Raw genomic sequence first — 24,276 nt, 5'->3', positions numbered from 1 at the left:
GAAAGGAAAGCATGGAGCGTAGACCCTTTCCTCCGGTTCCGGAATTACGCAGGAGAAAGAAAGGGAGGAGATTCACTGTCCCGAGACTCCTATGTTGGAGAAAATCACGTGGGGGGGGGGGGCAGTGCCGGATTCTGCATCGGAATGAGCAGACATGTTTTTACACACCTGTCTCACTGTAAATAGACTGCACTAATAAAAACTGTTTAAAGACAAGCATGCGGAGCGTCGTTACTCTAGAGTAGTCACAAGAACCCCTGACAGTGATTTTATGTTGTAACCTCCTTGAGACCTGTGGGTATAGGGCTATATACTAACTGGATGAATGAATGAATGTATAAATGAATACTCATGGGATTTTTCTTCTTAATTGCAAACTGATTTGGAAATGTGGCAAATGGAACTGGAAAAATGAGAAAGTGATAGAAAATGCATTTGACAGGTTCACTCATCCCTGGTGGCCACACCCACTTTTGGCCACCCCCACCCCCTGGCATCCCAGAGGACTGGGCAAGGGTGAACCAGGCGAAGGAAAGCTTAGCCACTCCTCTCTTATATAAATAGCAACAACAACACAAGCAGCAGCAACAGCAATAGAAAGGGTTGTCTTTACTGCAACCAAGGTTACAACCACCTCTTTCTAGAAATAACCATTTAAGTGGAAAGTTTACAAGGGATGCACACCTGCAGTGCTGCAATACTGAACTGGATTCCCTCCCCACAAACACGAAATAAAAATAAAAATAAAGAATGCAAATAATATGCTAAGCCCACATTCAGGCATATTTATAATTGAGCACATTTTTGTCAGGCAGCCAAAGATTACTTAATCCCCAAATTAGCAAAGCAAAACACACTAAAAAGCAGGCACATGTTTTAGAACACAGCTTGAAGCCTCTAGAAAAATGAAATAAGAGGCGCCCTTGTCGAGGCTGGCAGCAGAGCGCCCTCTAAAGGGGAAACGGAGAAAGGCCAGTCAGTGCCAGCGTGTGAACCTTATGTCATTAAAATAACTTCCTGGAAGATTACATCATGAAGCCTTTGAGTAAACGAAGGTGGAAATCACATCACAAAGTCAGAGGCAGGGAAGAGAAATGGACCCACTTCTGTGAGGTCTGGCGTATCTGTAAAATGGGGGAACCATACCTGCATACTTTAAATTATAATTGCAAAGATTGCTGAGATAATACACGTGCGGTACCTTAAATGGTTTAGGGAAGGGGGGGGAAAAACATAATTAGGAAACCTTATTAAAAACTAGGAATTTGGCCTGGGGTGGAAATAGAAACTATATTTTGCAGGGACCCATGAAAGAAGAGCTACACAAGTATAATATTTGGGGAGAGCGGGTTTTTGGGATGCCTGTCATTATGGGGTCTGCATCTAAAGGAACAACAGATATAACTCCAAATGATCAGCCGTAAGTTAAAGCCCCTTCCGCCATAGAAGGAGGGGGGATTGTGGGCGCCACGAGGCCCTCACGTGCTGGGGGGATGGTTGTCACCCCCCACCCATTGGCTGGCTCCCGGACAGGTGCTCCCTTGGCGCGTCCAATCCGGATGTTCCAAGGGGGCGTGGCATGCTGATTTAAGCGAGCGCAGCCGGGAGTCAGCCTCTCTTTTCTGAACCCCCCAGCCGCTTCGTTTTCCCGCCCACCCTCCCTTTAGGCAAGGCTCTCCTTTTGACATTGCTATGTACCTTGGTTGGTCACCATTGAGGGGCCTGGTAAGAATTTTCCCACTTGGCAAATTGGCTCCGCCCTGGTGGTTTTCGCCTACCTTGTAGCAACTCGTCACAACTTTGGTTGAAAGGTTACAGGTGTGTGGGGGGGGGAGGATGCTGCCATCACCTCCCCCAAAATGCTGAAGGGTACTCCCTTAAGGAGTCCGGGGGCGTGGCCATGTCCGAAGCCGAGGTAGGTGAGGGCCTAAGGCACGCCCCCTAGAGGTGGCCCCAGGGTGAGTTCCTAGTTGATCTGCATTGCAGGGCTCACCCAACAGTGCTTAACCCTTCACAGACTGCCAGCAGAGCGGGCTGGAGTCGGATATAGACAGTTAGATCCAATGCCTAAGCCAATACCTCTCTACATCCGTAATCAATAAAGTTGTGGCCTTTTACGCCCATTAACCTTATGTCTTTATTTATTCCGGGAGGGATCGGGGTATCGCCACACAATGATGACACAGAGACACAAAGTTTTCGTTTGCATCAGGCAGAAGCATAGTTTTATTGAAGTCCCACAATGCCCAAGACCAACCCCACAATGCTGGTTAACATTTAGCCATGGTTAATAATATCCCAAAGCTTATAGAAGTGAGTAGTATAGTGAGCTTGTAGGTCAGCCCACTGGTGGATGGTTGGTATTTATAGTGTTCGGTAGCTAGGAAAAGCCATTCCTCTTGCTTTTCAATATGAGCCCAGAAAGTTTACAGGATAGAATTGCAATAGCTGCATCTACAAAAGATGCTCTTCTCTTTCCAGCTCTTATCTGCTGTACCCTGGAGAGTGAAAAAGAGAGAGAGAAACTTCAGCTATGACCAAAGAAAGAATATTTCAAGCTAGTGCATGTGGCCTTTTTCTCCTTAACCCTGGAGATGCTGAGGATAGCCTGGCCAGAAAGGAAGGAGTCTTCCCAAGGCTCCAGAGGACATTTGCTAGGGGATTTATATGGTTTTCATATGGTTTTTAAATTAGACTGGAAGTTACAGATTAATACTTGTAAAGTTTATATATATAATTTTTATTTAATTTTCCGTTTTACAATTTAGAATACTCATTTAAACAACCTTAAAATATCAGTGACTTCCCTTCTTCTCTTTCCATGCAAAATAAAAAAAATCCTTCCAGTAGCACCTTAGAGACCAACTAAGTTTGCCATAGGTATGAGCTTTCGTGTGCATGCACACTTCTTCAGATACACTGAAACAGAAGTCACCAGACCCTTATGTATAGTCAGAGGGTGGGGAGGGGTATTACTCAGAAGGGTGGTGGGAATGGGTGATTGGCTGATAGGAGTGGTAAACCTGTTGATGACTGTTAATGACTGTTAACGACTGCAATTGGTCTTGCAGGGAAAAACAAGGGCTGAGGTGCTAAAGAAAGCTTTATCATGTATAATGAGATAAGAATCCAGTGTCCTTATTCAGACCAGGTCTCTCCATGGTTTTAAGCTTGGTAATGAGTTGCGATTCAGCAACTTCTCTTTCCAGCCTGTTTCTGAATTTTTTCTGTAATAAAACAGCTACTTTGAGATCTTGTATCCTGCATATTTTATATAAACTAAACCGTTCACTATTCCATTATTACCTCCATCAAAATTTATTTACACTGTTGAATTTGTCTTAATGCTGCCAACATTTTCAGGTGTACACAATCCCCCCATATATTCCAGAAACATTTTCCAATCTTCACTAAACATATGTTCTTCTTGTTCTCTTATTCTATATGTTAGATCTGCAAGCTGTGCATATTCCATCAGTTTAAGTTGCCATTCTTCTTTAGTTGGGACCTCGCTCATTTTCCATTTTGGGGCTAACAAAACATGGGCTGCAGTAGTGGCATACATAAATAACCTTTTTTGACACCTGGGAATTTCCATGTGAATTATCCCCAACAAAAAGGACTCTGGTTTTGTGGGGGGGAATGTTTTTAAACATTTTTTTTAATTCATTATAAATTATTTCCCAATACTCCTTTACCCTTTTACAGGACCACCACATATGAAAGAAAGTTCATTCATTCTTGAATACCTGTAAAGTTTCAATACTTGGTGAATGTAGGAGACCCCATCATTCCCCACTTACCTTTGATATCAGGCTGGCAAGGCTGGCACTGGGAAGAGGAGGCAGTGTACGTGTGGGAAGTTCTAGCCACACCTATTCCTGATTGCCTGCAGGCTCCACCTCCTGAACCACCGCTGCTCGAGCCCCTAGTGCAGAGAAGGAAAGCGGGTCGTTGGATGAGATCAAAAGTCAGTGAATAGCATTGGAAGCGAACAATACTTGTGCTTTTATGTCATACACCATGGGCTGGAGTGGGGGGATGAGGGGATGTTTCGAGGAGACAACTGCAGTCATACCTCAGAAGTTGAACAGAATCCGTTCCGGAAATCCGTTTGACTTCCGAAACATTCTGAAACCAAAGAGCGGCTTCTGATTGGCTGCAGGAAGCTCCTGCAGCCAATCGGAAGCCGCGGAAGCCCCATCAGACGTTTGGCTTCCAAAAAAAAGTTTGAAAACCAGAACAGTCACTTTCTGTTTTTGATCGTTCAGGAGCCGGAACGTTCAACTCCCAAGGCCTTTGGGAGCCAAGGTACGACTGTATATCAAATCCATGCATGCTTCACTTCCAGTATAAAAAGTGTTATTTGAACAGTTTCTGATGTGTTCCAAGTCAGGATGGAAAGATCTGTCCATTTCAATTCTCACAGTTTTCTCATTTTTTCCAATCTCACATCTCGTTCTCCGCATATTTTTTTTTAACCGTCATGAAAGTTCTTCAGCCTTTTAGTGCACATTTCTCCCAACAGACTCATTTTTGTCTGCAGTTTTAACTAAGGTACACTTCTTCTTTTTTTTACCAGCAGTTTCTTCTAATATAATGCCTCTTGGGTGTGTTTTTCAGGAATATATTCATTCTTACCTAATCTATGCATTTTTGTAAACATTGGTTGGTCGGAGAAGTACATCGTAAGATTCAGAGAAGTGTGAATTTCGAGGGGTGGCTGCGTTTCAGTTCTCATATTGCTTCAGAAAGTACAAATTTGATAGATTTGCCTTTAAATGTGAACTGAATCATATTGGTATGGTATGTCTCATGCTTCCCTAAGCCAAAATGGCTTTTTTTTTTAAAGCAATGGCTTTGAGGACAAAGGCTGGACTACTTCTCCTAAGCAGACTCTATGTCTATGTACTCCCAAACAATGCCAGTATAAACAGCATATTTGGCAGTGTGGGAAACAGCAATCGAGGACAGGGCTGGCAGGATACTGGTGCTGGACTCTGATTTGGATTGGCTGCACACTCCAGATCAGGACTTGAGAGACCCGAGTTCAAATCCCCGTTGAGGTTCGCTAGATGACCTTGGGCCAGTCACCTTCTCTTAGGGCTGTTGTGAGGATAGAATGGGAAAGGGGAGAACTATGGACACCAGCTTGTGCTTCCTGTGGGAAGGCAGGATATAAATATAATAAATATATATATATGAAAACTAGGGATCAAGAGGCCTCTCATGCAAAGCAGGGTCATCATGATTATTGTATTTTAATGTAATCCAGGCATCCCCAGACTGCGGCCCTCCAGATGTTTTGGCCTACAACTCCCATGATCCCTAGCTAACAGGACCAGTGGTCGGGGAAGATGGGAATTGTAGTCCAAAACATCTGGAGGGCCGAAGTTTGGGGATGCCTGATGTAATCTGTTGGAAGCTGCCCAGAGTGGCTGGGGGAACCCAGCCAGATGGGCAGGTATAAATTAATTTGTTGTTGTTGTTGTTGTTGTTGTCGTTGTTGTTTTATTTTATTAATACATCAGCCCCACTCCAGGTGGTTAAGCCACACACTGCTCTGGACACAATTTCTGGAAATCAATAGTGAGGAGAGTGCTTTTGCACTCACGTCCTGCTTGTGAGCTTCCCAATAAGCATCTGGTTGGCCACTGTGAGAACAGGATGCTGGGCTGAACAGCCTTTGATGTCATCCAGCAGAGCTTTTCTTAGGAATTAAAAATTTGCCAGTATTCATTTCAGTTCTAAGCAAATCTGTTCCATGGAGTTTCTCCCTAGTCACTCACGAACGATAGGGGAAGCACAGGGGAAACCCAAGAACTTTACGGTCTACCTACACAAGGTCATTCTGCCCTCCCTCTAGCAGACAACGGTAGGTCTGGATCTCCTGTTCCAGGCGGCATTTGACGTCCAGGAGGTCCCTGTATTCTCGGTTCTGGCATTCCATCTCTGCCCTCAACTCTGCCAGCTGCTGCTCCACGCAAGAGATCTGGTTCTGTATTTCGCACAAGTGGCTGTTATATCGGCACTCGGTCTCAGCCAAGGATCCTTGCAGCGTGTCCCTCTGAAGAATTAAAAAAAACGCAAAGGCAAAACTTTTAGCACAAATAAGTTTGGGGGAGGGGAGAGAGGGAGAGAGGGAGATTGGGCTATTGTGGAAAGAAGAGAACTTGCTGAGTGGATGGAGAATATCATTTACATGGGATTAAACTTTGCCATTTGCTCATAATGCCTGCACATTTTTGCGTGTGAGGAAACACTCTCTAGAATAGTTTGTGGTACTTTAGCAACCGTTACAGGCAATTCCACAGAATATGTCTCCTTTTCCTTCCTGCTTTCGCCACAACTCCTGCCTCCCTGTGGATTCTTTTTGGCTCAGCCTCTTTCCTTCCTACAGGTCCCCACTTTCCCTTTTAATGCTGTCAGAAGTCGCCTGCTGGTTACAGTTGTCCCATGCAAGAGGGATCTGAATGTGGAATTGTCCAGACAGCTGGAAGTATGTGAAGGCCCCCTGTGCACACTAAGCTGGTGTGTGTTTCCGCATCTGCCTCAAAGCTACAACCTTCCAGACAGGGCCGGCCCTAAGGCAAGGCTGGGTGGCGCAATGCACCAGGGCGCCGGGCCGCCAGGGGGCGCCGCACTGATGCGCCCGCCAGACAGCCGCGCTGGGAAATGGGGGGGGGGGGCACCAGTGGGATCTTTGCACCACAGTGCCAGATATGCTTAAGACGGCCCTGCTTCCAGATTCCCATAGCTGTTGAGCAGCTACTGATACTATTACTTTAGGACAGTAATATAAACCTAGTGGCACAGGCAGCATTGTTAGCAGGACTAATTCAGACAGTTTTGGGAAGCAGATACAAAGGTAAGGTTTATTGGGTCCAAGGTGGAGGACTGCCCCGCATAAACACTTACCAGGCTAAGCTGAGCCTGCAGATCAATTTCCAAGGTCTGCAGTTGGCGCTTCAGGTCAACGACTTGGTTGTTGCAGTCTTCAACCTCTTTGCTGCTGTTACAGACTTCCTGGTTCACTTCCTCCATCTGAAAAGGCAGCAAACACAAAATTGGGGGTGGTGGCGTTTAGGGCTTATTGGGGGAATTGTTGAGTTGATTTCATGATGAGTTTCAGCCAAGCAAGAGGATATAATAATGACAACCGCAAATGATGACGGTAAGGATGGTGGAGATGTAAAAAGATCCACTAAAAAAATTAATCAGGGAGCAATTGGTTGGATATGGCAAATTTGGGTATAGGTTAAATTTTAAGAAAAAACTAAAGATATGCCATGAAGATTTTAAAAAACTCTTTCATGAGGATGATTCCAAAGTTTGTCTGCAAATATTATTATTATTATTATTATTATTATTATTATTATTATTATACTATTACTATTTATTAATTGTACCCTGCCACTCTGGGCGGCTTAACTCTAAGGGTTAACTGCCTTCTTCTGCTTTTCAATTGCACTTCCTTGAAGGATCACTTGTGGCCATTGGTTCATGATATTCACTAAACCAAATACTTCTCTTTAAACTGAGCTACCTCTATTCGTATAGCCCTTTCTCGGTGTTCTTCTTTCCTAACCTGATGAAGCCAAGATCTTTTAATCTTGCCCAAAAGGCAAGTTCGCTATATTTGTTCTTCATTTCACCACTTCCACCTTGAATTCATCCTTCCTAAACACGGTAGATAAAGTGGTACCTCGGTTTATGAACACAATTGGTTCCAGAAGTCTGTTCATAAACTGAAGCGTTCATAGACGGCAGCCCGCCGCACCAGTGGGCTATCTATCTGGAGCCTGGATGCTGTACATGCGCACTACGTAGAGGGGGGATCGCGTCCCCCGTGACTTCTAAACGGAGCCTAAATGGTCCAGGCTCAGGCGCCAATCGCGGGGCGGGGGGCGGCCCTGAGTGCCACCCTCCCCTCCAGCAGGCCCCCGCGTGGCGATTTCGGCAGGCACACCTGCAGCGCACTCTGCCGTGCAGAGGCGAGTGACAACCCCTCCAGGGCGGTACCTGGGGTGAACCGCCCCCCCGCCCCCCGCTTGCTCCGCCCCTGCCAGTGGCTAAGGAGAATCTCAGGAGGAGAGAAGGAGTGTCTTTCCTTGCTTATTCTCCTACCGCCAGCCCCTTAGCTTCGGAGTAACTTCACATAACATAGAGGGGAGAGAGGGTCGAAACCAGCTCCCCCTAAAGGGTGTGGTCTGGCTCAGAGCTGCCTGCTACTAACCCCTGCCAAATATGCATGGATGATTTCAAGCTTCTTTTCTTTCAATACCTTGCAGCGTACAGTATATAACCTACCTTACATTCATACCACTGTTCAACTTCTCTGCGGTTGTTCTCAATCATAGTTTCATACTGGCATCTCATTTCTTCCAAGACCTTCTTCAGGTCTGGGCCTGGGCAGGAGTTGACTTCCACACTCACGTCCCCAGTTGCTTGGTTCCTCAGGCCCTTGATCTCCTGAAAAGGAAATTCCAGTTAATTGGAATGTGACTTTTTTGTTGCTGGGTGTTATTAAATGTGCTTTCCTGTGCCAGGAGCTGACTGGGGGGACGGGGACGACACCCTTCCTTTGTAGGCCCTCCTTCCCTTTGTAAGGGGCAGGTGGGGTCAAGGTTCACCTCTTCATGGTTTTTCTTGAGGCAACACAGCTCTTCTCGGAGGGCTTCCAGTTGAGCCTCCAAGTCAGACCTGCAAAGGGTTAGTTGATCCAGGACTTGACGTAAGCCATTGATGTCAGCTTCCACATTTTGGCAGAGGGCCAGCTCAGTCTCATACCTACAGAACCAAAAAAAGAAAGGATGAATTGTTGGGGCCAATAGGGATGCGGGTGGTGCTGTGGTCTAAACCACAGAGCCTAGGGCTTGCTGATCAGAAGGTTGGTGGTTCGAATCCCCGTGATGGGGTGAGCTCCTGTTGCTCGGTCCCTGCTCCTGCCCCCCTAGCAGTTTGAAAGCACCTCAAAGTGCAAGTAGATAAACAGGTACTGCTCCAAGCATTTCCATGTGCTGCTCTGGTTCGCCAGAAGCGGCTTAGTCATGCTGGCCACATGACCTGGAAGCTGTACGCCGGCTCCCTTGGCCTATAGAGCGAGATGAGCGCCGCAACCCCAGAGTCGGTCACGACTGGACCTAATGGTCAGGGGTCCCTTTACCTTTACAGGGGCCAATAGAGAGAGAAAGTGTGTGTGTTATATATTTCTGCCGGGGCTTTCTTTATATACAAAGGAAGCTCTTGCCCTTCTGTATACAGCTCGTCAGTGGACTTGGGTGATTACTCATTACGGGCCCTTTGGGAACTACATATTTAAGATTTAAGGGAAACAAAATAAAGGGTTCACCCCACCCACCCAGAGCCCCTCGTACAACTCACTTCAGTCTGAAGTCATCTGCTGTCATCCGGTTATTATCAATATCCAGAACAAGCTTGCTGTTGTCCACAGTGGCACAGATAATCTGTGGGTTGGGGAATAAAACCGTTTGAGCTTGTCCATCTGTTTCTTCTTGATGCCCACAGCTTCATGCATCAAAATGCAGTTTTCGATTTTTCATCCTACTGTCTCAAAGTCTATGATTCATTTACAGGGTCATCCCGAAACCAGAAGGATTGTATTGGCCCAACTGACCTTTGGGCTTCTTCCATCGTGTAACTCTCTGCTTCCATGAACAGCCCCATCTGCACTATTATATTTAAAGCATACCACTCGTGACTTCCCCCAAACAATCTTGGGAAATGTAGCTTGTTAAGGGTGCAGAGATTTGTAAGGAGACCCCTATTTCCATCACAAGCTACGATTCCCCAAGTTTTCTGGGAAGGAGAATTGACTTTTAATCCACTCTGAAAACTATAACTCTGCGAGTGGAATAGAGGTCTCCTAACAGCTCTGAGCTCCCTTAACAAACTACAGTTCCCAGGATTCTTGGGGGGGGGGAGCCATGGCTGTGTGAAGTGCTATAATGATGCTTGGAATGTATCACACAATATCAATTTAGCATCAATGTCTGGCTAAATCTGGACAACCTATTACCCCACAGCTCTGTGCCAGGACATCCCTAAGTCTCATTCCATCCTCACATCCTTTTTTCCCTATCAGTTTTACCACTACTGCAGCAGAAGCACCATTGAGGGCCACGACACCACTCTTGATTTGTTTTATTGATGTGTTTGTGATCTATACATTTGTAGATATAGCCATTCCAACAGCCAATAAGCTGGTGCCTTTTCTTTTCTTCTCCTTTCTTTTAATTGTTTTAGACAATAGCGTTTTCAAAAAAAAAGTCTAAGATGCTCTCCCCAAAAAGGAATACATTAATTAATGATATGTCCTCTAATTATTCTGGGGTGCTATCAAAAGCATGTTGTTGTTTTTCAAAGCCCAACCAGAAACTCCATCATTCACCCAACAGTATAAACTTTCGAGCATCAAGGGATTTGACAAGAATCCTCGGAGAATGAATTTTATTTCATTTTTTACGTTCTTCGTAAGCCAAATTGGAAAGATCTGTTGCCGTAAATAATAACGAATGAGTGCTCTGCTGTCAGAGCAAGGAGCCCTGCTCCCTAGCTCACTTAGCTTGATGCTACATCTGGTTCTAAACTGCAGAGGAAACATTTCCCTACCTGGTTTTTAAGGTCTTCAATTTGTTGGTAGTAACAGCTGTAGTCCTTGGGGTCACAGAGGGCACCTTGGCGGTCATACCACTCCCTGATTTTGCAGTCGAGCTGAGCGTTCTCCTCCTCCAGGCACCGCACTTTGTCCAAGTAAGAGGCCAAGCGGTCGTTGAGGTTCTGCATGGTCATCTTCTCGTCGCAGGAGATCAAGGGCGCATCATTGCAAATGCCAAAGCCACCAAAGCGAGCGCCGCCGCCACCAGGAGCACACACGTACCCACCACCAAAGCCACCATCAATGCAGCTTCCTCCACTCAGGCCCCCTCCGAAACTCACTCCGCTGCAGAAGCTCCTCCCAGACATATCACATCTAACGCTACCTACGGTAGGGGCAGCACACCTCCCGGAGACTCCCGAAGAAACCCTGATTCCACCGCAGCTCCCACTGCTGCTTCTGCCTCTCGAGTACATGGTGGACGCCTGTTTGGTGCTGCAACTCATCATGAAAGACCTTCAGAAAGAAGCCCAAAGACTAAGCAGAAGCCCCAAAGACACAAAAGCTCGATATGGAAGACAAGACTGCAGATTCTGGCATCCACACAGGTCTCTATTTATACCTTCCACGGTGTGGGTGTAGCCGTGAGGGTGTTGCTTTTTCTTCCTGCTCTTCTTCTTCTTCCTCCACGGGGCTGGCTCACCTGGCTGCCTCTGCCAAGAAAAAATTGTCCCTGAGGCAAACTTGCTTCTGGAAATCTGAGTTGCACGAGAGAGGCATTTCATGGCGTCAGCACCTTGCTTCCAAAAATATCATCTGCAGCAATGTCCCATGAATCATCAGGCTTTGCCCCATACTGAACACTTCACCGGAGAGCATCATCAAATAAAACAGCCCAAAATACGAGTGGAGAACAAATAATTACAGCCCATTGCAACAAAGCAACCTTTTGCTGTCATTAGAGATATTTTATTTTGATTTCATTTTAATTTTATTTTGACTTAATGAGCATTGGGGATTTCTTTAACTAGCAACAAAGACACAAAGCTGAATGTGAGAGCTTCCCTTGTCATAGAACCATAGAAGTGTAGAGTTGGAAGGGACTATAAGGGTCATCTAGTCTGACACCGTGCAATGCACAAATCAAAGCTAAAGAATCCCTCACAGATTCTTTTAAACCTCTGTTTAAAAACCTCCAAAGAAGGAGAGTCCACCACCTTCTGAGCTGGTCTGTTCCACTGTCAAACAGCTCTTACTGCCAAGAAGTTCTTCCTAATGTTTAGTTGAAATCGCCTACAGTCATACCTTGGTTGTGTAACAGAATCTGTTCCGGAAGTTGTTCGACTTCCGAAAACATTCAGTAACCAAGGCACGGCTTCCAATTCGCTGCAGGAGCTTCCTTCAGCCAATTGGAAGCCGTATAAGTCACGTTGGGCGTTTAGCTTCCAAAGAATGTTTGCAAACTGGAACACTCACTTCCGGGTTTGCGGCATTCGGGAGCCAAAATGGATGAGTACCAAGGCGTTCAACAATCAAGATACGACTGTTGGTTCAGGTCCTACTGTTCTGTCTACTGCAGTGTTTCTCAACCAGTGTGCCTCCAGATGTTTTGGGACTACAACTCCCATCATTCCTGACCACTGGTCTTGCTAGCTAGGGATGATGGGAGTTGTAGTCCCAAAACATCTGGAGGCACACTGGTTGAGAAACACTGGTCTACTGCACTGATCTGTTGGTTCAGGTCCTACTCTCTGGAGCAGCAGAAAGCAAGCTTGCGTCATCTTCCATGTGACAGCCCTTGGGATATGGGAACATGGCTGTCATAACACCTCTCAGTCAATCCCACTTTGCTTCACCTTGGAACAACCAGAGCAGCAAATCAAACCATGGATACAAGGCCAAAATCATTCAGGTACGTGTCCCTAGAAGGATGGCCAAATCCAAAACATCCCATGAAAAGGAAGCAGAAAGAGGTTCCTGGCTGGGTGGGGAATAGTTTCATAATGGGGGATATTGTTGGACGTCACAAAGAAACCTTTCCCCTAACACCAGGGAACCAGCCACCTTCCAAATGTTACTGGACTACAGTTCCCAGCACTCCTGATCAGCTGTAATGCTGGCCGGATCTGATGGGAACTGGAGCCTGACAACATCTGGAGGAACGCAGATTCTGCACTTCTACATTAGACTATTGCCCTTGCTCGGGACATGGGTGGCGCTGTGGTCTAAACCACTGAGCCTCTTGGGCTTACCGATCAGAAGGTCGGCGGTTTTAATCCCCGCAACGGGGTGAGCTCCCGTTGCTCTGTCCCAACTTCTGCCAACCTGGCAGTTCGAAAGCACGCCAGTGCAAGTAGATAAATAGGTACTGCTGTGGCGGGAAGATAAGCGGCATTTCCATGCACTCTGCTTTCCGTCATGGCGTTCCGTTGCACCAGAAGCAGTTTAGTCATGCTGGCCACACGACCCGGAAAGCTGTCTGTAGACAAACGCTGGCTCCTTCGGCCTGTCCCCCCCAAGGGGACAATGACAATAAAGATATCTTATCTTATCTTAACCCCATAGTCACCTTTGACTGGACTTAAACATCCAGGGGTCCTTTACCTTTTATCTTTACCTTATGGCCCTTGCTATGTTCCTGAGTTCATTTTGCCTACCTGCTTGCCAGCTGCCTTGGTGTTTCCTGGACCTAAGCCAGACCCACTTCTTGTTATGGATCTGACCCTGCAAAGACTCTCCATAGCCTAGGCTTGCTTTGACAAAAGAATGGGGTGTCCAGAGGCAGCTAGTCGTAACATACCTGCCTTCACATTTATATCCTAGTAGCTGTTGATTTGCACAGTCCTAAGACTCTAACCTCCCACGGTGTTTAAAACAGATCTCTTGTCCTCATATTTGCAGAGAAAAGGCTGGAAAACAAGTCATAGGTATTTTTGCTGAATGCTTCTGCACTAGAGACACTTTTGGTGGGGCTTTTTACAAGTCAGGGAGTGGAAGTTACTCATGCAGTGAAGATCTCTGCCATGGTGCACCCGTCGCCTAACTCTCTGAATGCCTACATTTCTTTTACAGTCTGAAGGAATATGACAGCATGAAACAGAAAATCTGCCTCTTCCTTTCCAAGACCCAAAGATCTTGTACAAAAAGTATCAATATTTTAAAATTATTCAAAATTATTATTCAAAATTAGAAGTGGAGAGAGAGAGAGAGAGAGATCAAGAAATTGAAACCAAAGTCTGTAAAAAATTGAAACAGAAATAATGCATAACTAGCTGTGTTTCCCCCCTTGTTATATGAGTTACGCTCTATAAGCATTGTCTCCTGCATATGTGCAGGAAGGTGAAATTATGGGTACAAAGTTCATGCTGGTCAAATCTGTGTAATTGGTTTTTCCCCAAATAATGTTGGATTTTTGGTAAAAGATTCTGATTTACTTAAATATTTTTAGCAAAATAAAAAAATTCCTTCAGTAGCACCTTAAAGACCAACTAAGTTTATATTTTGGTATGAGCTTTCGTGTGCATGCACACTTCTTCATGCATTCACACGAAAGCTCATACCAAAATATAAACTTAGTTGGTCTTTAAGGTGCTACTGAAGGAATTTTTTTATTTTGCTTCGACTCAGACCAACACGGCTACCTACCTGTAACTTAAATATTTTTAGTTTCCCTGAATACTAATATAGCCTTGAGGCAAGTACTACCCCTTCCATTTTCTGTTAACATTGCTGATTTTCTTTTCCTCTGTTTGTCCTTCCTTCTCACTTGACCACCTTTCTCTTTCTGTATCTCATAAGTACTTGCTGAACCACAACAACATCTCTCTAATCCATTATTCTGTTTTCTTTAGAGGTCTCTACTTAAAGGTGTTAGCAAAGTCACTGAAATAGTGCAGATGGAATCCAGCAGGGAAATTAATCCTGCTAATGCTTTACTGAGGGAACTTAACTAAAACAATGTATAATTTGATGAGAAAGGACCAGAGAGATTTTTTCTTTCTTAGCTCAGGTTTTGTACATATCAGGAAAACATACAATCAAACTCACAGAGGAAAACTCCCTCAGAACTACGCAACCAATCAGAGCACAGACTACCTCAGCAAACATCATGCTACTCTGCATGGTTGCTAAGCAACACCTCCACCCATCCCCTCTTGGCTAGTTGACTTTTAACACTAACAAGATTAACCCTTAAGTTGCACATGGAACGATCTCTGCTGTTGCAATTCCAGCAACAAGCACTCATAAACATTCTTCTTTCTCCTTCTCTTTCTGTCTATCCTTCTGTCTGTGTGTGCATCCTCCACTTAAAAAAACCCCTAACAATCCATAACATATTTGGGATATGTCCCATCCTCTCTGCTCCAGGAGGCTGTATTGCATAACCAAGGGAAGACAGTATGAAAACATCTGGAGCTTCTTGAAAAACACATTAATGTGATGCCGTTGGGGAAAATTCTCATTCATATTCACAGTTGTTCAGATGTTCAGATAAAGGAAGCTGAAATTCAGAATCTACATTTCAATTCGCATTTGAAGCTTTCGGGTTTGGTGCCAGCCAGCGTTCAGTATGAGCGATACTCCAGTTTGTCTCGATGTTCCAGTCTGACTCGGAAGACGTGAACTCCAGCCTTTTTAAAAGCTCCGATTATGAAATGCCAAATTTAGGAAGCCCTGTGGATTTCACAGGAATCTGTGCAAAAAGGCCATTTCAGCCTCGGTTCTCCCCTGTCGCCAACCCACAAAAACAAGCACCTGCCATTCAAGCATTATGTTTATGTTGTTGCTTCAGTGGCAAAAATGAGCCAAGAAGATCTTTTCCACTGCTAACTTCTAGATGCTTGGTTTCCCTTTGTGATGATGATTATCTGTGCTCATGGTGGTATCAGGGCAGTTATATACAATCCCACTTTCAATGCTGTTTCTGCCTGCAAAAGTTTCAGGGCAGACATACTGCTTCATTTCCATTCTGTGAACGTCCTGTAACGTCCTGCTGAAATCCTGTAACTTTTTATACCACAAATGCTACGGTTTCTTATTCTCTGACACCACAGTGCAAGAGTCTATCTCCAAGCAACAATAATGCAATAAGAATGGGGAAACACTGCTGAATATCCAATAAAGTGGAATGATGTGTGGACAGTCCAGTATAAATCTACCGCAATTGCACTATGATTGCATCAAGGACATATTGCAGAAAGCACTCAAAAACTCTCCCATCCATGGCAGATGAAGCTGATAGAATTCATGGAACTGTCCAAGCTGACTGGGAGACTCCGGGACCAGGGGGAAGAATCAGTGGAAGAAGATTGGAAGAAATTTAAAGTTTATTTAGAGAAGAACTGTAAGATTAGCTGTATTTAGCTATAGATTTGGAAGTAAAAGGAGGTTGTAGAAGAGTGTTAGATTGTGTATTAAGATGCAGTTAAGTGTTATTATGATATTGAATTTTTAAGATTTAATCAGAATAGAGTTATATTTTAAGATAAGTATAAGAGATTTATTGTATTGATAAGGTATTAAGAGTATTAATAGGTTTAAATAATTATTTAAAAGATTGGAATCAAGATTTGGAAAGTACTAAGGAAGCGATATATAGAAACGTAGTTGGGAGGGAATGGAGAAAGTCGACAAAGATATGTGATATAAGATTGATTGGGAAATTTTTGGTTTTTGTTGTAATGGTGATATTTTGTTATGTTGTGTATGTATTGTGTTTTTCTTGTTCTGTTTTTTTATGTTGTATTGTTGAAAAAATCAATAAACATTTTTAAAAAAACCAAACAAACTCTCCCATCCAATCCCCACCAAAGTCACTCTGGCATCCCATAATTTTAAAAAAGAAAATACTTCTCCACTCAGCACATAGTTAAACTATGAAACCTGCTCCCACGGCTACCAATAGCTATGATGGCTAAGCTCTACCTCCACAGTTTGAGACAGCAACTGTGCTGGGAACCACGGAAGGGGACAATGCTCAAATTCTGCTTGTGAGTTTCCCATAGTCATCTGGTTGGCCGCTATGAGAACAGGATGCTGGACAAGATGGGCCATTGGTTTTGGTCCAGCAGGCTCTTGTGATGTTCTTGTCTTTCTTCAACAAAAACTTGTACGTAGTTTGCATTCAGTCAATTAGCATCACATCAACTCCCCACCCCCCATTGACACGTATTTAGGTGTGCACTTAAAAGTCAATAGGTGTCGATCTGGAAAACATAATGTGCAGAGCGGGTGTAAGGTTCAGTTGAATGAAGGAGAATCTGCCTATCCCATCTCAGCTGGACAGCAATCACCTGAAACATTCATGGAATCTCAGAGATCTGCACCTGCACTCCAGTGACGGCCCAAGGAGGTTCCCAGCCACACTGAAGGCACGCCCAAAGTGGCATGAGCTTTGGCTCAAATCTACCCCTTAAAGCATATCTCAGAGCACTTTTTTTTCTCCTCCTCCCCAGCGCGCAGAAAGGGCACTCTTCCTTTTATGGGCAGAAAGCAGCTATTAACAGTAATTGGCTTTTGAGTTGGGCCTAATGCACTTACTGAGCCCTTTAGGGGACCTTCTGCTGTACCTCCTTATTACAAACGTACCATCACAAGTGGCGCCAGGGAAAGGCAACGGAAAAGCTGTGTTGGCGAAAGAAAACAGGCTGCTGCGAGGCGCTTCTTTCTCGTGATGAAGCACCAGCAACTGATCCAGCGGAGGACAAATTCACAATGCCGGGCAAGAGAATTTAGCAGTTGTCAAGATGGTGTGGGGTCTCCCTTAGGAAAAGTGTCCGTGGCTGGCAGGGGGAAACCTTGGCTATCTACACAAACTGATAGCCATTCTTGGTTTTGTCATACGGTAGCAGGCGCGGGTGGTGCTGTGGGTTAAACCACAGAGCCTAGGGCTTGCTGATCAGAAGGTCGGTGGTTCGAATCCCCGCAACGGGGTGAGCTCCTGTTGCTCAGTCCCAGATCCTGCCAACCTAGCAGTTCGAAAGCACGTCAAAGTGCAAGTAGATAAATAGGTACCGCTACAGCGGGAAGGTAAATGGTGTTTCCGTGTGCTGCTCTGGTTCGCCAGAAGCGGCTTTGTCATGCTGGCCACATGACCTGGAAGCTGTACGCTGGCTCCCTTGGCCAATAAAGTGAGATGAGCGCCGCAACCCCAGAGTCGGTCACGACTGGACCTAATGGTCAGGGGTCCCTTTACCTTTACCTTTTAGCAGTTCATGAGCCAGTTAATGTGCTCTTTAGATTCAGTAGGGTTTGTTTGAACACTTGAGATATCTGAGAAACCACATTCTCCTGTTTAAACCTGCCCATTCATTCAAGTCAACAGGTGAGGGTCTCCTCTGAATGAGGTGCACAATGCAAGGCTCCATGGAAGATCCTTTTTGGTAGTGGCTCCACAGCTGTGGGTTAGTCTCCCCACTAAAGTGTGCTTTACCTCTATAGCAGAAGTGAGGAACCTGATCACCAGATCCTCCCATGTCCTACTCTTGTAGGCCAGATATGATAGGTGAGAAATTTGCATGCTGTTTTCAGGAGTGCATTTTTTTTTAACACACGCTTTCTGCTAATCACTCTTATTGCTAATCTCTATAACCTGGAAAAACCATTGTGTTTTGAGCCATGATTGCAATCTTGGTATAAAGACCAGGCTGAGGCTATGGGCAGCCTCTCTAAGACTCAACACCTTATTCAAAGCAAGACTGGGATAACCCCCAAGGTGAGAAGTGCAGGAGTAGGCAGAGACAGTGAGGGGAAGGTGGGGGACTCTGAACAGAGAGCTCAACCCTAAGTTCAGGAAAGTGCAGTCAGAAGGGATGGCCTCCAGTTGGGTCTGTAACCCAGCACCAGCAAGGCCAGTCCAAGACATTTTGCCACCTGAGGCAAACCACAAAAGAGATGAGTGAAGACCTACATCAAGGGGGCGGGGAGGAAGATCTACACTGAGTACAATGGGGTGGAATCAAACCAAACTTAGCCAGTTGTTGACCTGAAAATCAAAGGTCATCAGCGGCGGAGCTTCATGCTCCGCCACTGGGGGCGGAGAGCAGGCGTGCTGCCCCCAGTGACGTGGCGCATGTTCTGGGGGCGGGGTGCGCCATGACGTGGTGCGCATTTTGGGGCGGGGCGCACTGCACACAGGGGCAGGGCACACGTTTTGGGGCGGGCAGCGGCGATGGCGCCCCTGGGATCGCGTCACTCGGGGCGCACCGCCCCCACCACCCCTATCTTCCTATGCCCCTGAAGGTCATTGCAGGGGGGGGGGAGCCTGTCTGAAACATGTTGGGCAGGTGCAGAACCCAGGAGACCCCACCATTTCCTTCCTAGGGATGGGAGGAGACCAGCAGCTCATCCTATCCACCAAGAGACCACTGTAGAGACAGCGTTGTTGGGGGCTGCCAAGAAAACAGCAGATCCAGCCTCCAGGCAGTGTATCACAGCCATTGCTGCCACTATGGCAGCTGTGGTAGCAGTGAGTGATGCTTTCCTTGGAGGCCAGATCGGCTGCCCCTCTGAATTCTGCCACCCAAGGCAGGTGCCCCACCTTGCCTCAGGGACAAGTGGTGCAACACAGACCACGTCTGAGCTTGTGGATTTGCTGCCACGTATCCAGCAAAGGGATTAGGTTTCCTCGATTCCTCTTTGACATCTCAGTAGAATACTTAATCCCCATTTAAGTATTAAGGTTCTCCGATCCCTGTTTTACAAGCTTGGTTGGCAACAGCACCGTAAATGATTTGGTGGTTTGAGAGCAATCCGCCCCGAGGTGCACCACTGGTCCCTACAGAAACTCAGCTCTGCAGACAGTTCCTCATCCTTCCCCTCAGGGCAGCACTCAAGTCGTTCCCCAAGTACAAGCTCAGCAAATACCAGCCAACTCCAAAATTGAAATCATGGATGAAAAGGTCCTGTGGGCAAGGAGGGGAGACTCGGGGAATCCTAATTGGTTTAGGGGAGTGGCTGTGCAAGAGGACAGGTGTTAGCATAATGTTTTGTTTTGTTTTGATTGCACTGTGTCGCATCCGTGATGGAATTGCGTAACAAACTGTCTGCAACAAACCACTTTACCTACACAACACAACCTCTGGGTCCCCTTCTGCTCCTTGAGGTTCAAGCAGCTTCAGTGGTAGGAAGCATAGCTGGCAAGTCTCCTGTATTCCCCGGGAAAACCCCGTTTTTCGAAACCGTTTCCCGCTGGCAGCCCGGATTTTAGAAACCCCCGTAAATCCCCCGGATTCTTACCGGCCCAGGGAGGCTCCTTCTGCGCATGTCTGGAAACTCTGGACATGCGCAGAAGACATTTCTGGAGCTGCGGCCATTTTGGAAATGGGCAGAGCATGTGAAGAAGCGCCTTCCAGTGCTGCTCTGCCCAGTTCCAAAATGGCTGCAGCGCGACTTCCGGTGCCACGCCGTGCCGATCCCGGATTTTTCAATCTGGGAGTTGGCGCCTATGATGAAGTGCCTTCCATCAGTTTCACCTGGTGGCCCAGTTATGCCCCAATCAGGACAGGACAAACCTTCTGCTTCTGTGCTCTCGTGACCTCTAGGCAAGATTACTGCAGTTCATTATACCTGGGGCTACCTTTGAAGACAGTTTTGAAGCTGTAACTAGTGTAGAATTCAGTGGCTAGGCTGCTCACCAGGGCAAAACAGCCAGGGCACATAGCACCAATCCCAGCCCGACTGCACTGGAGATGGTGACCAGGCAATCGTTTAGTAACACAAGGCTGCTGTAAGAGGTTAGTTTTCTGCATCCATGAACATTTTTGTCTACTTAAGTTGCCAATCCTCTTTAGTTGGAACCTTGCTCACTTTCCATTTTTGGGCTAACAGAAAATGGGCCGCAGTTGTTGCATACATAAATAACCTTTTCTGACATGCCTTTGCATTCTCTGCCATGGACTCACTAACTGTTTTCAGGACTAATTTCATTCTCAATGTTCTCTGTCTGTGAAATGGGTTAATGTGTTCCAGAAACTACTAAAGGTTTAATTCCTTAATAATACGCTACATATATACTTATGCCTTGACATGTAATTGCAGCTATGCTCGTCTTGCCTGACTTCTGACTTATGTTCTGTGTGTACTTTTGACCCCTGCTTTGTGCTTTGACTCTGCTGGTAATTTGTATAGGGTATGGATTCTGCACAACAACAACAAAAAACCCACAAGCCATGCACAAGAGGGGGATAGCAGCAGGTTTGGATGAATCCCAAGGTTTGTGGTAGTTAGAAAAAACGTGGGAAAAGAAACAAGAAGAGGACGAAAAGCATCCTCTAAGAACTAAGCATGTTCTGTGGCCACAGAAGGCTTGCTAATTGTTGGAGAAAACCAAGGGGGTGTCGAATGGAGTGCAGTTGCACTTTGGAAGTCAAATGGAATCCATTCCGGAAGTCTGTTTGACTTCCAAAACGTTCAAAAACCAAAGCGCGGCTTCTGATTGGCTGCAGGAAGCTCCTGCAGCCAATCAGAAGCTGCAGAAGCCTGTTGGATGTTTGGTTTCCAAAAGAACATCCAAAAACCGGAACACTGACTTCCAGGTTTCAATCGTTCGGGAGCCAAAACATTCAAGAACTAGGCTGTTCAAAAACCAAGGTATGGCTGTATCCTAGAAATGGGCATGCCTGGCTAAACCCCCAGTCCCACTAGGAGAACAGAATATCTAAGAAGTTCTTCCATTCCCTGAGAAATGCTTTGCTTCCACCAGCAATTGTGCAAAGCTTTTTTAAAATATATATATATATTGTTGCCTGTCCTGTCATAATGAGCTTGCTTGATTTACATAATGCCTAGCAGGCACCATCTGATGAAGACTTTTTCCATGTCTTTGATGTGCTAGGGAAGTAATGTTGAGGAAGAAATTAACATAGGAAAAGTAATGAATGTGGGCTTTTAATTTGTGTTTGCGTGTTAGACACACAGAGAGAGGAATTAAATTTTAATTCTATATTACATGTTTACTTAATTCATGTATTCATTACAGTTCAGGAGGTGCAGCTACAACCTGGAAAATGTTAGTGCTGCATTTTTTTTTCTTTTTAATGATGGGGTTGCCTTTAATATATATTTGGCTGTATTATGTTGGCTGACAGGGTGTCCCTTATTCTAATTCATCCCCTTTTCTTGGTGTCACAGCGGATTCATTTAAAAAAAAATCCAGTATCCAAAGGAGGCTATCACATCATGGTGGAATTATATCCTGACCTTCCTCCTCAAGTAGCAAATGGATACACAAGTTCAAAACAAAACACTCCAAAAGTTTTAAAGCTTTCTAAAAACAGTTACAGTACAATGAGAAACATCTACAAGCAGTTTCAGTATAAATATATATCTATATCTACAGTGGTACCTCGCAAGACGAATGCCTTGCGCAACGAAAAACTCGCAAGACGAAAGAGTTTTGCGTTGTGCAAGGGACTCGCAAGACGGCGAGGTTTTCTATGGCCGCCGCTTCGTCCTGCGAAGTGCAGCCATAGAATGTAGCGCAGGAAGCTGGCAAATGAAGATCAGCTGTCAGCGCGGGAAGCTGACAGCTGATCTTCCTTTGCCTTCTTCTCGCGCTACAGCTGGTTCCCCGGGGCTTGCCAAGCAGGCGGCGACAAGCCCCGGGAAGCAGCGCCCGGAGCCAAAGCGCAGTGGGTGCTGCTTGCCGTGGCTTGTCGCCGCCTGCCTTGGCAAGCCCCGGCAAGCAGCGCCCGCCACGCTTCGGCACCGGGGGACGGAGCTGAAGCACGGCGGTGTGGGGGCTGCCGCCGCCTGGCTTCCCCTTAGCTCGGGGAAGCCAGGCGGCGGCAGCTCCGGCAAGCAGTGCCGTACTTTGGCTCCATCCCCAAGAGCCAAAGCACGGCGGTGCGGGGGCTGCCCCCGCCTGTCTTCTTCCCCCCCCCCGCTGCCTCGCACACAGCCAGCATGGGACAGGGCTTCGGAGAAGGTGCAGCACTTCTCCGAAGGCACGTCCGATGCTCCCGGGTGTCCGCAGCAGGGGGGGAGAAGCGGAGAATTCTCCGCTTCTCCCCGACGCCGTCTCGCACACAGCCGGCATGGGATGGGGCTTCAGAAAAGTGCTGCGCCTTCTCCGAAGCCCCGTCCCATGCCGCCGCCAGCCCCCCGGAGCCCATAGGAACGCATTGATTAAGTTTCAATGAATTCCTATGGGAAACCGCGACTGGCAAGACGAATTTTTCATAGGACAAATTGAGTCCTGGAGCGAATTAAATTTGTCTTATATCTATAAACAATTACAGCTAAAAGCATTCTTTTGGCAGGTTTGTCAGGAATGGTGTTCTTCAGCCACTGAATGTCTGGGTAAATAGGAATGTTTTCACATTCTTCCTGAACGTTAAAGGGGGAAAGTTCCAGAAGAATTTCAAAGGTCTCCTCTCCAGCTGAGAGGCACATTCTGTTATCCCAAAGCATTTGTCTTGGCATTCAAGGCCTCACTCTGCCTGTTCCACAGACTCCCAGCCCTTCCCCACACCCTTGGACATGCCACATTCTTCAGTGGACTTTTAAATGTTAGGATTTTGCAAGTGAAAGAAAGGTAGGTGAGGAGGATAGAAGTCAATATCTCAATCTATGTGCCTCACTCAATCTGTGACATTTACAGGTGAAACTCGAAAAATTAGAATATCGTCGAAAAGTTCATTTATTTCAGTAATTCAACTTAAAAGGTGAAACCAATACAAGAGATAAACTCATGACATGCAAAGCGAGATATGTCAAGCCTTTATTTGTTGTAATTGTGATGATTATGGCATACAGCTGAAGAAAACCCCAAATTCGCCCTTCTCCATCCTAATCTCCCAAGGAGCTGGCTGCTGCTTGCTGGAGCAATGCAAAAACTAACTCCAAGAGTGAGAGACTTCTTGGCATCACATGATCTCTTTGCCTTGCAACTTCATTGCAGGGAACCTGCTCTCTGCAGCCACCCAGCTCACATGTGTTTTTTGGGTGCAGGCAGCTGGTGCAACACCAAGCTCTGGAGTTTGCAAAATCCCAATAATGCAGCTGCTGGAAACAGCCATGTGCCCTTCAAATCATTCCAGAGATCAATCTGCATTCCTCCCAGGGGCGGGCAAGCAGGGGGCAGGGTCAGTCCGCCCCGGGCACTGCCCTGGAGGGGGTGTCACTCGGGGCCACGCCCCCGCCCCTCGCCTCTGCACGGCAGCCTTGGGGGAGGGAGCTGCAGGCACGCCGGGCAAGCAATTGGGCACTGTGCGGATGCTTGCTGGAGGGGGGGTGGCACTCGGGGCCATGCCCCCGCCCCGCGATCAGTGCCTGAGCCTAGACGCTCCATTTAGAAGTCATGGGGGGTGATCCCCCTCTACCTAGCATGCATGTGCAGCAGGATGCTGCGCATGTGTACAACATAGAGGGGGTCGCACCCCCATGACTTCTAAATGGAGCTTAAACGGAGTGGCTAGTGTCCAGGTAGATAGCCCACTGGTGCGGAGTGTCCAGGCTCCGTTTTGAATTCGCGGGGGGGTTGCAATCCCCCTTTACGTTGAGACGCATGCATCATTATGTAGCGATGCCCCCCCCCCCCGGGCATGGCAATTTGCCGCCCCGGGTGTCGCGGCGCCTCGCTACGCCCCTGATTCCTCCAATATCGTGTGATTTCTGTGTATAGTTAACGAAAAGGAAAAAGGCCCCCACCCAGACGG

The 24,276-nt window shown here is 46.4% G+C and overlaps 1 protein-coding gene across 1 annotated transcript; it reads right to left on the bottom strand.

The window, feature by feature from the left end:
* Positions 1-2,484: 2,484 nt before the first annotated feature.
* LOC118094622 (keratin, type I cytoskeletal 19) lies at positions 2,485-11,124 on the bottom strand. Its single transcript, XM_035135176.1, has 8 exons — positions 10,633-11,124; positions 9,385-9,467; positions 8,634-8,790; positions 8,311-8,472; positions 6,919-7,044; positions 5,841-6,067; positions 3,804-3,928; positions 2,485-2,498 (listed from the first exon to the last, which is right to left on the bottom strand). Exons 1-8 carry the CDS (start codon positions 11,122-11,124, stop codon positions 2,485-2,487), a joined length of 1,386 nt encoding a protein of 461 aa, XP_034991067.1.
* Positions 11,125-24,276: the final 13,152 nt, after the last annotated feature.

This window comes from Zootoca vivipara, chromosome 13 (assembly GCF_963506605.1).
Source record: "Zootoca vivipara chromosome 13, rZooViv1.1, whole genome shotgun sequence".
NCBI lineage: Eukaryota > Metazoa > Chordata > Lepidosauria > Squamata > Lacertidae > Zootoca > Zootoca vivipara.
This window is presented reverse-complemented; position numbering and strand designations above follow the sequence as displayed.

Coding starts and splice junctions, on each gene's coding strand:
- LOC118094622 (XM_035135176.1), bottom strand. CDS start 11,124: ATGAGTTGCAGCACCAAACAGGCGTCCACCATGTACTCGAGAGGCAGA. Junction 8,791..9,384: donor GCAGATGACTTCAGACTGAA/GTGAGTTGTACG, acceptor TTGGTTCTGTAG/GTATGAGACTGAGCTGGCCC. Junction 7,045..8,310: donor AACAGTGGTATGAATGTAAG/GTAGGTTATATA, acceptor CTGCCTTTTCAG/ATGGAGGAAGTGAACCAGGA.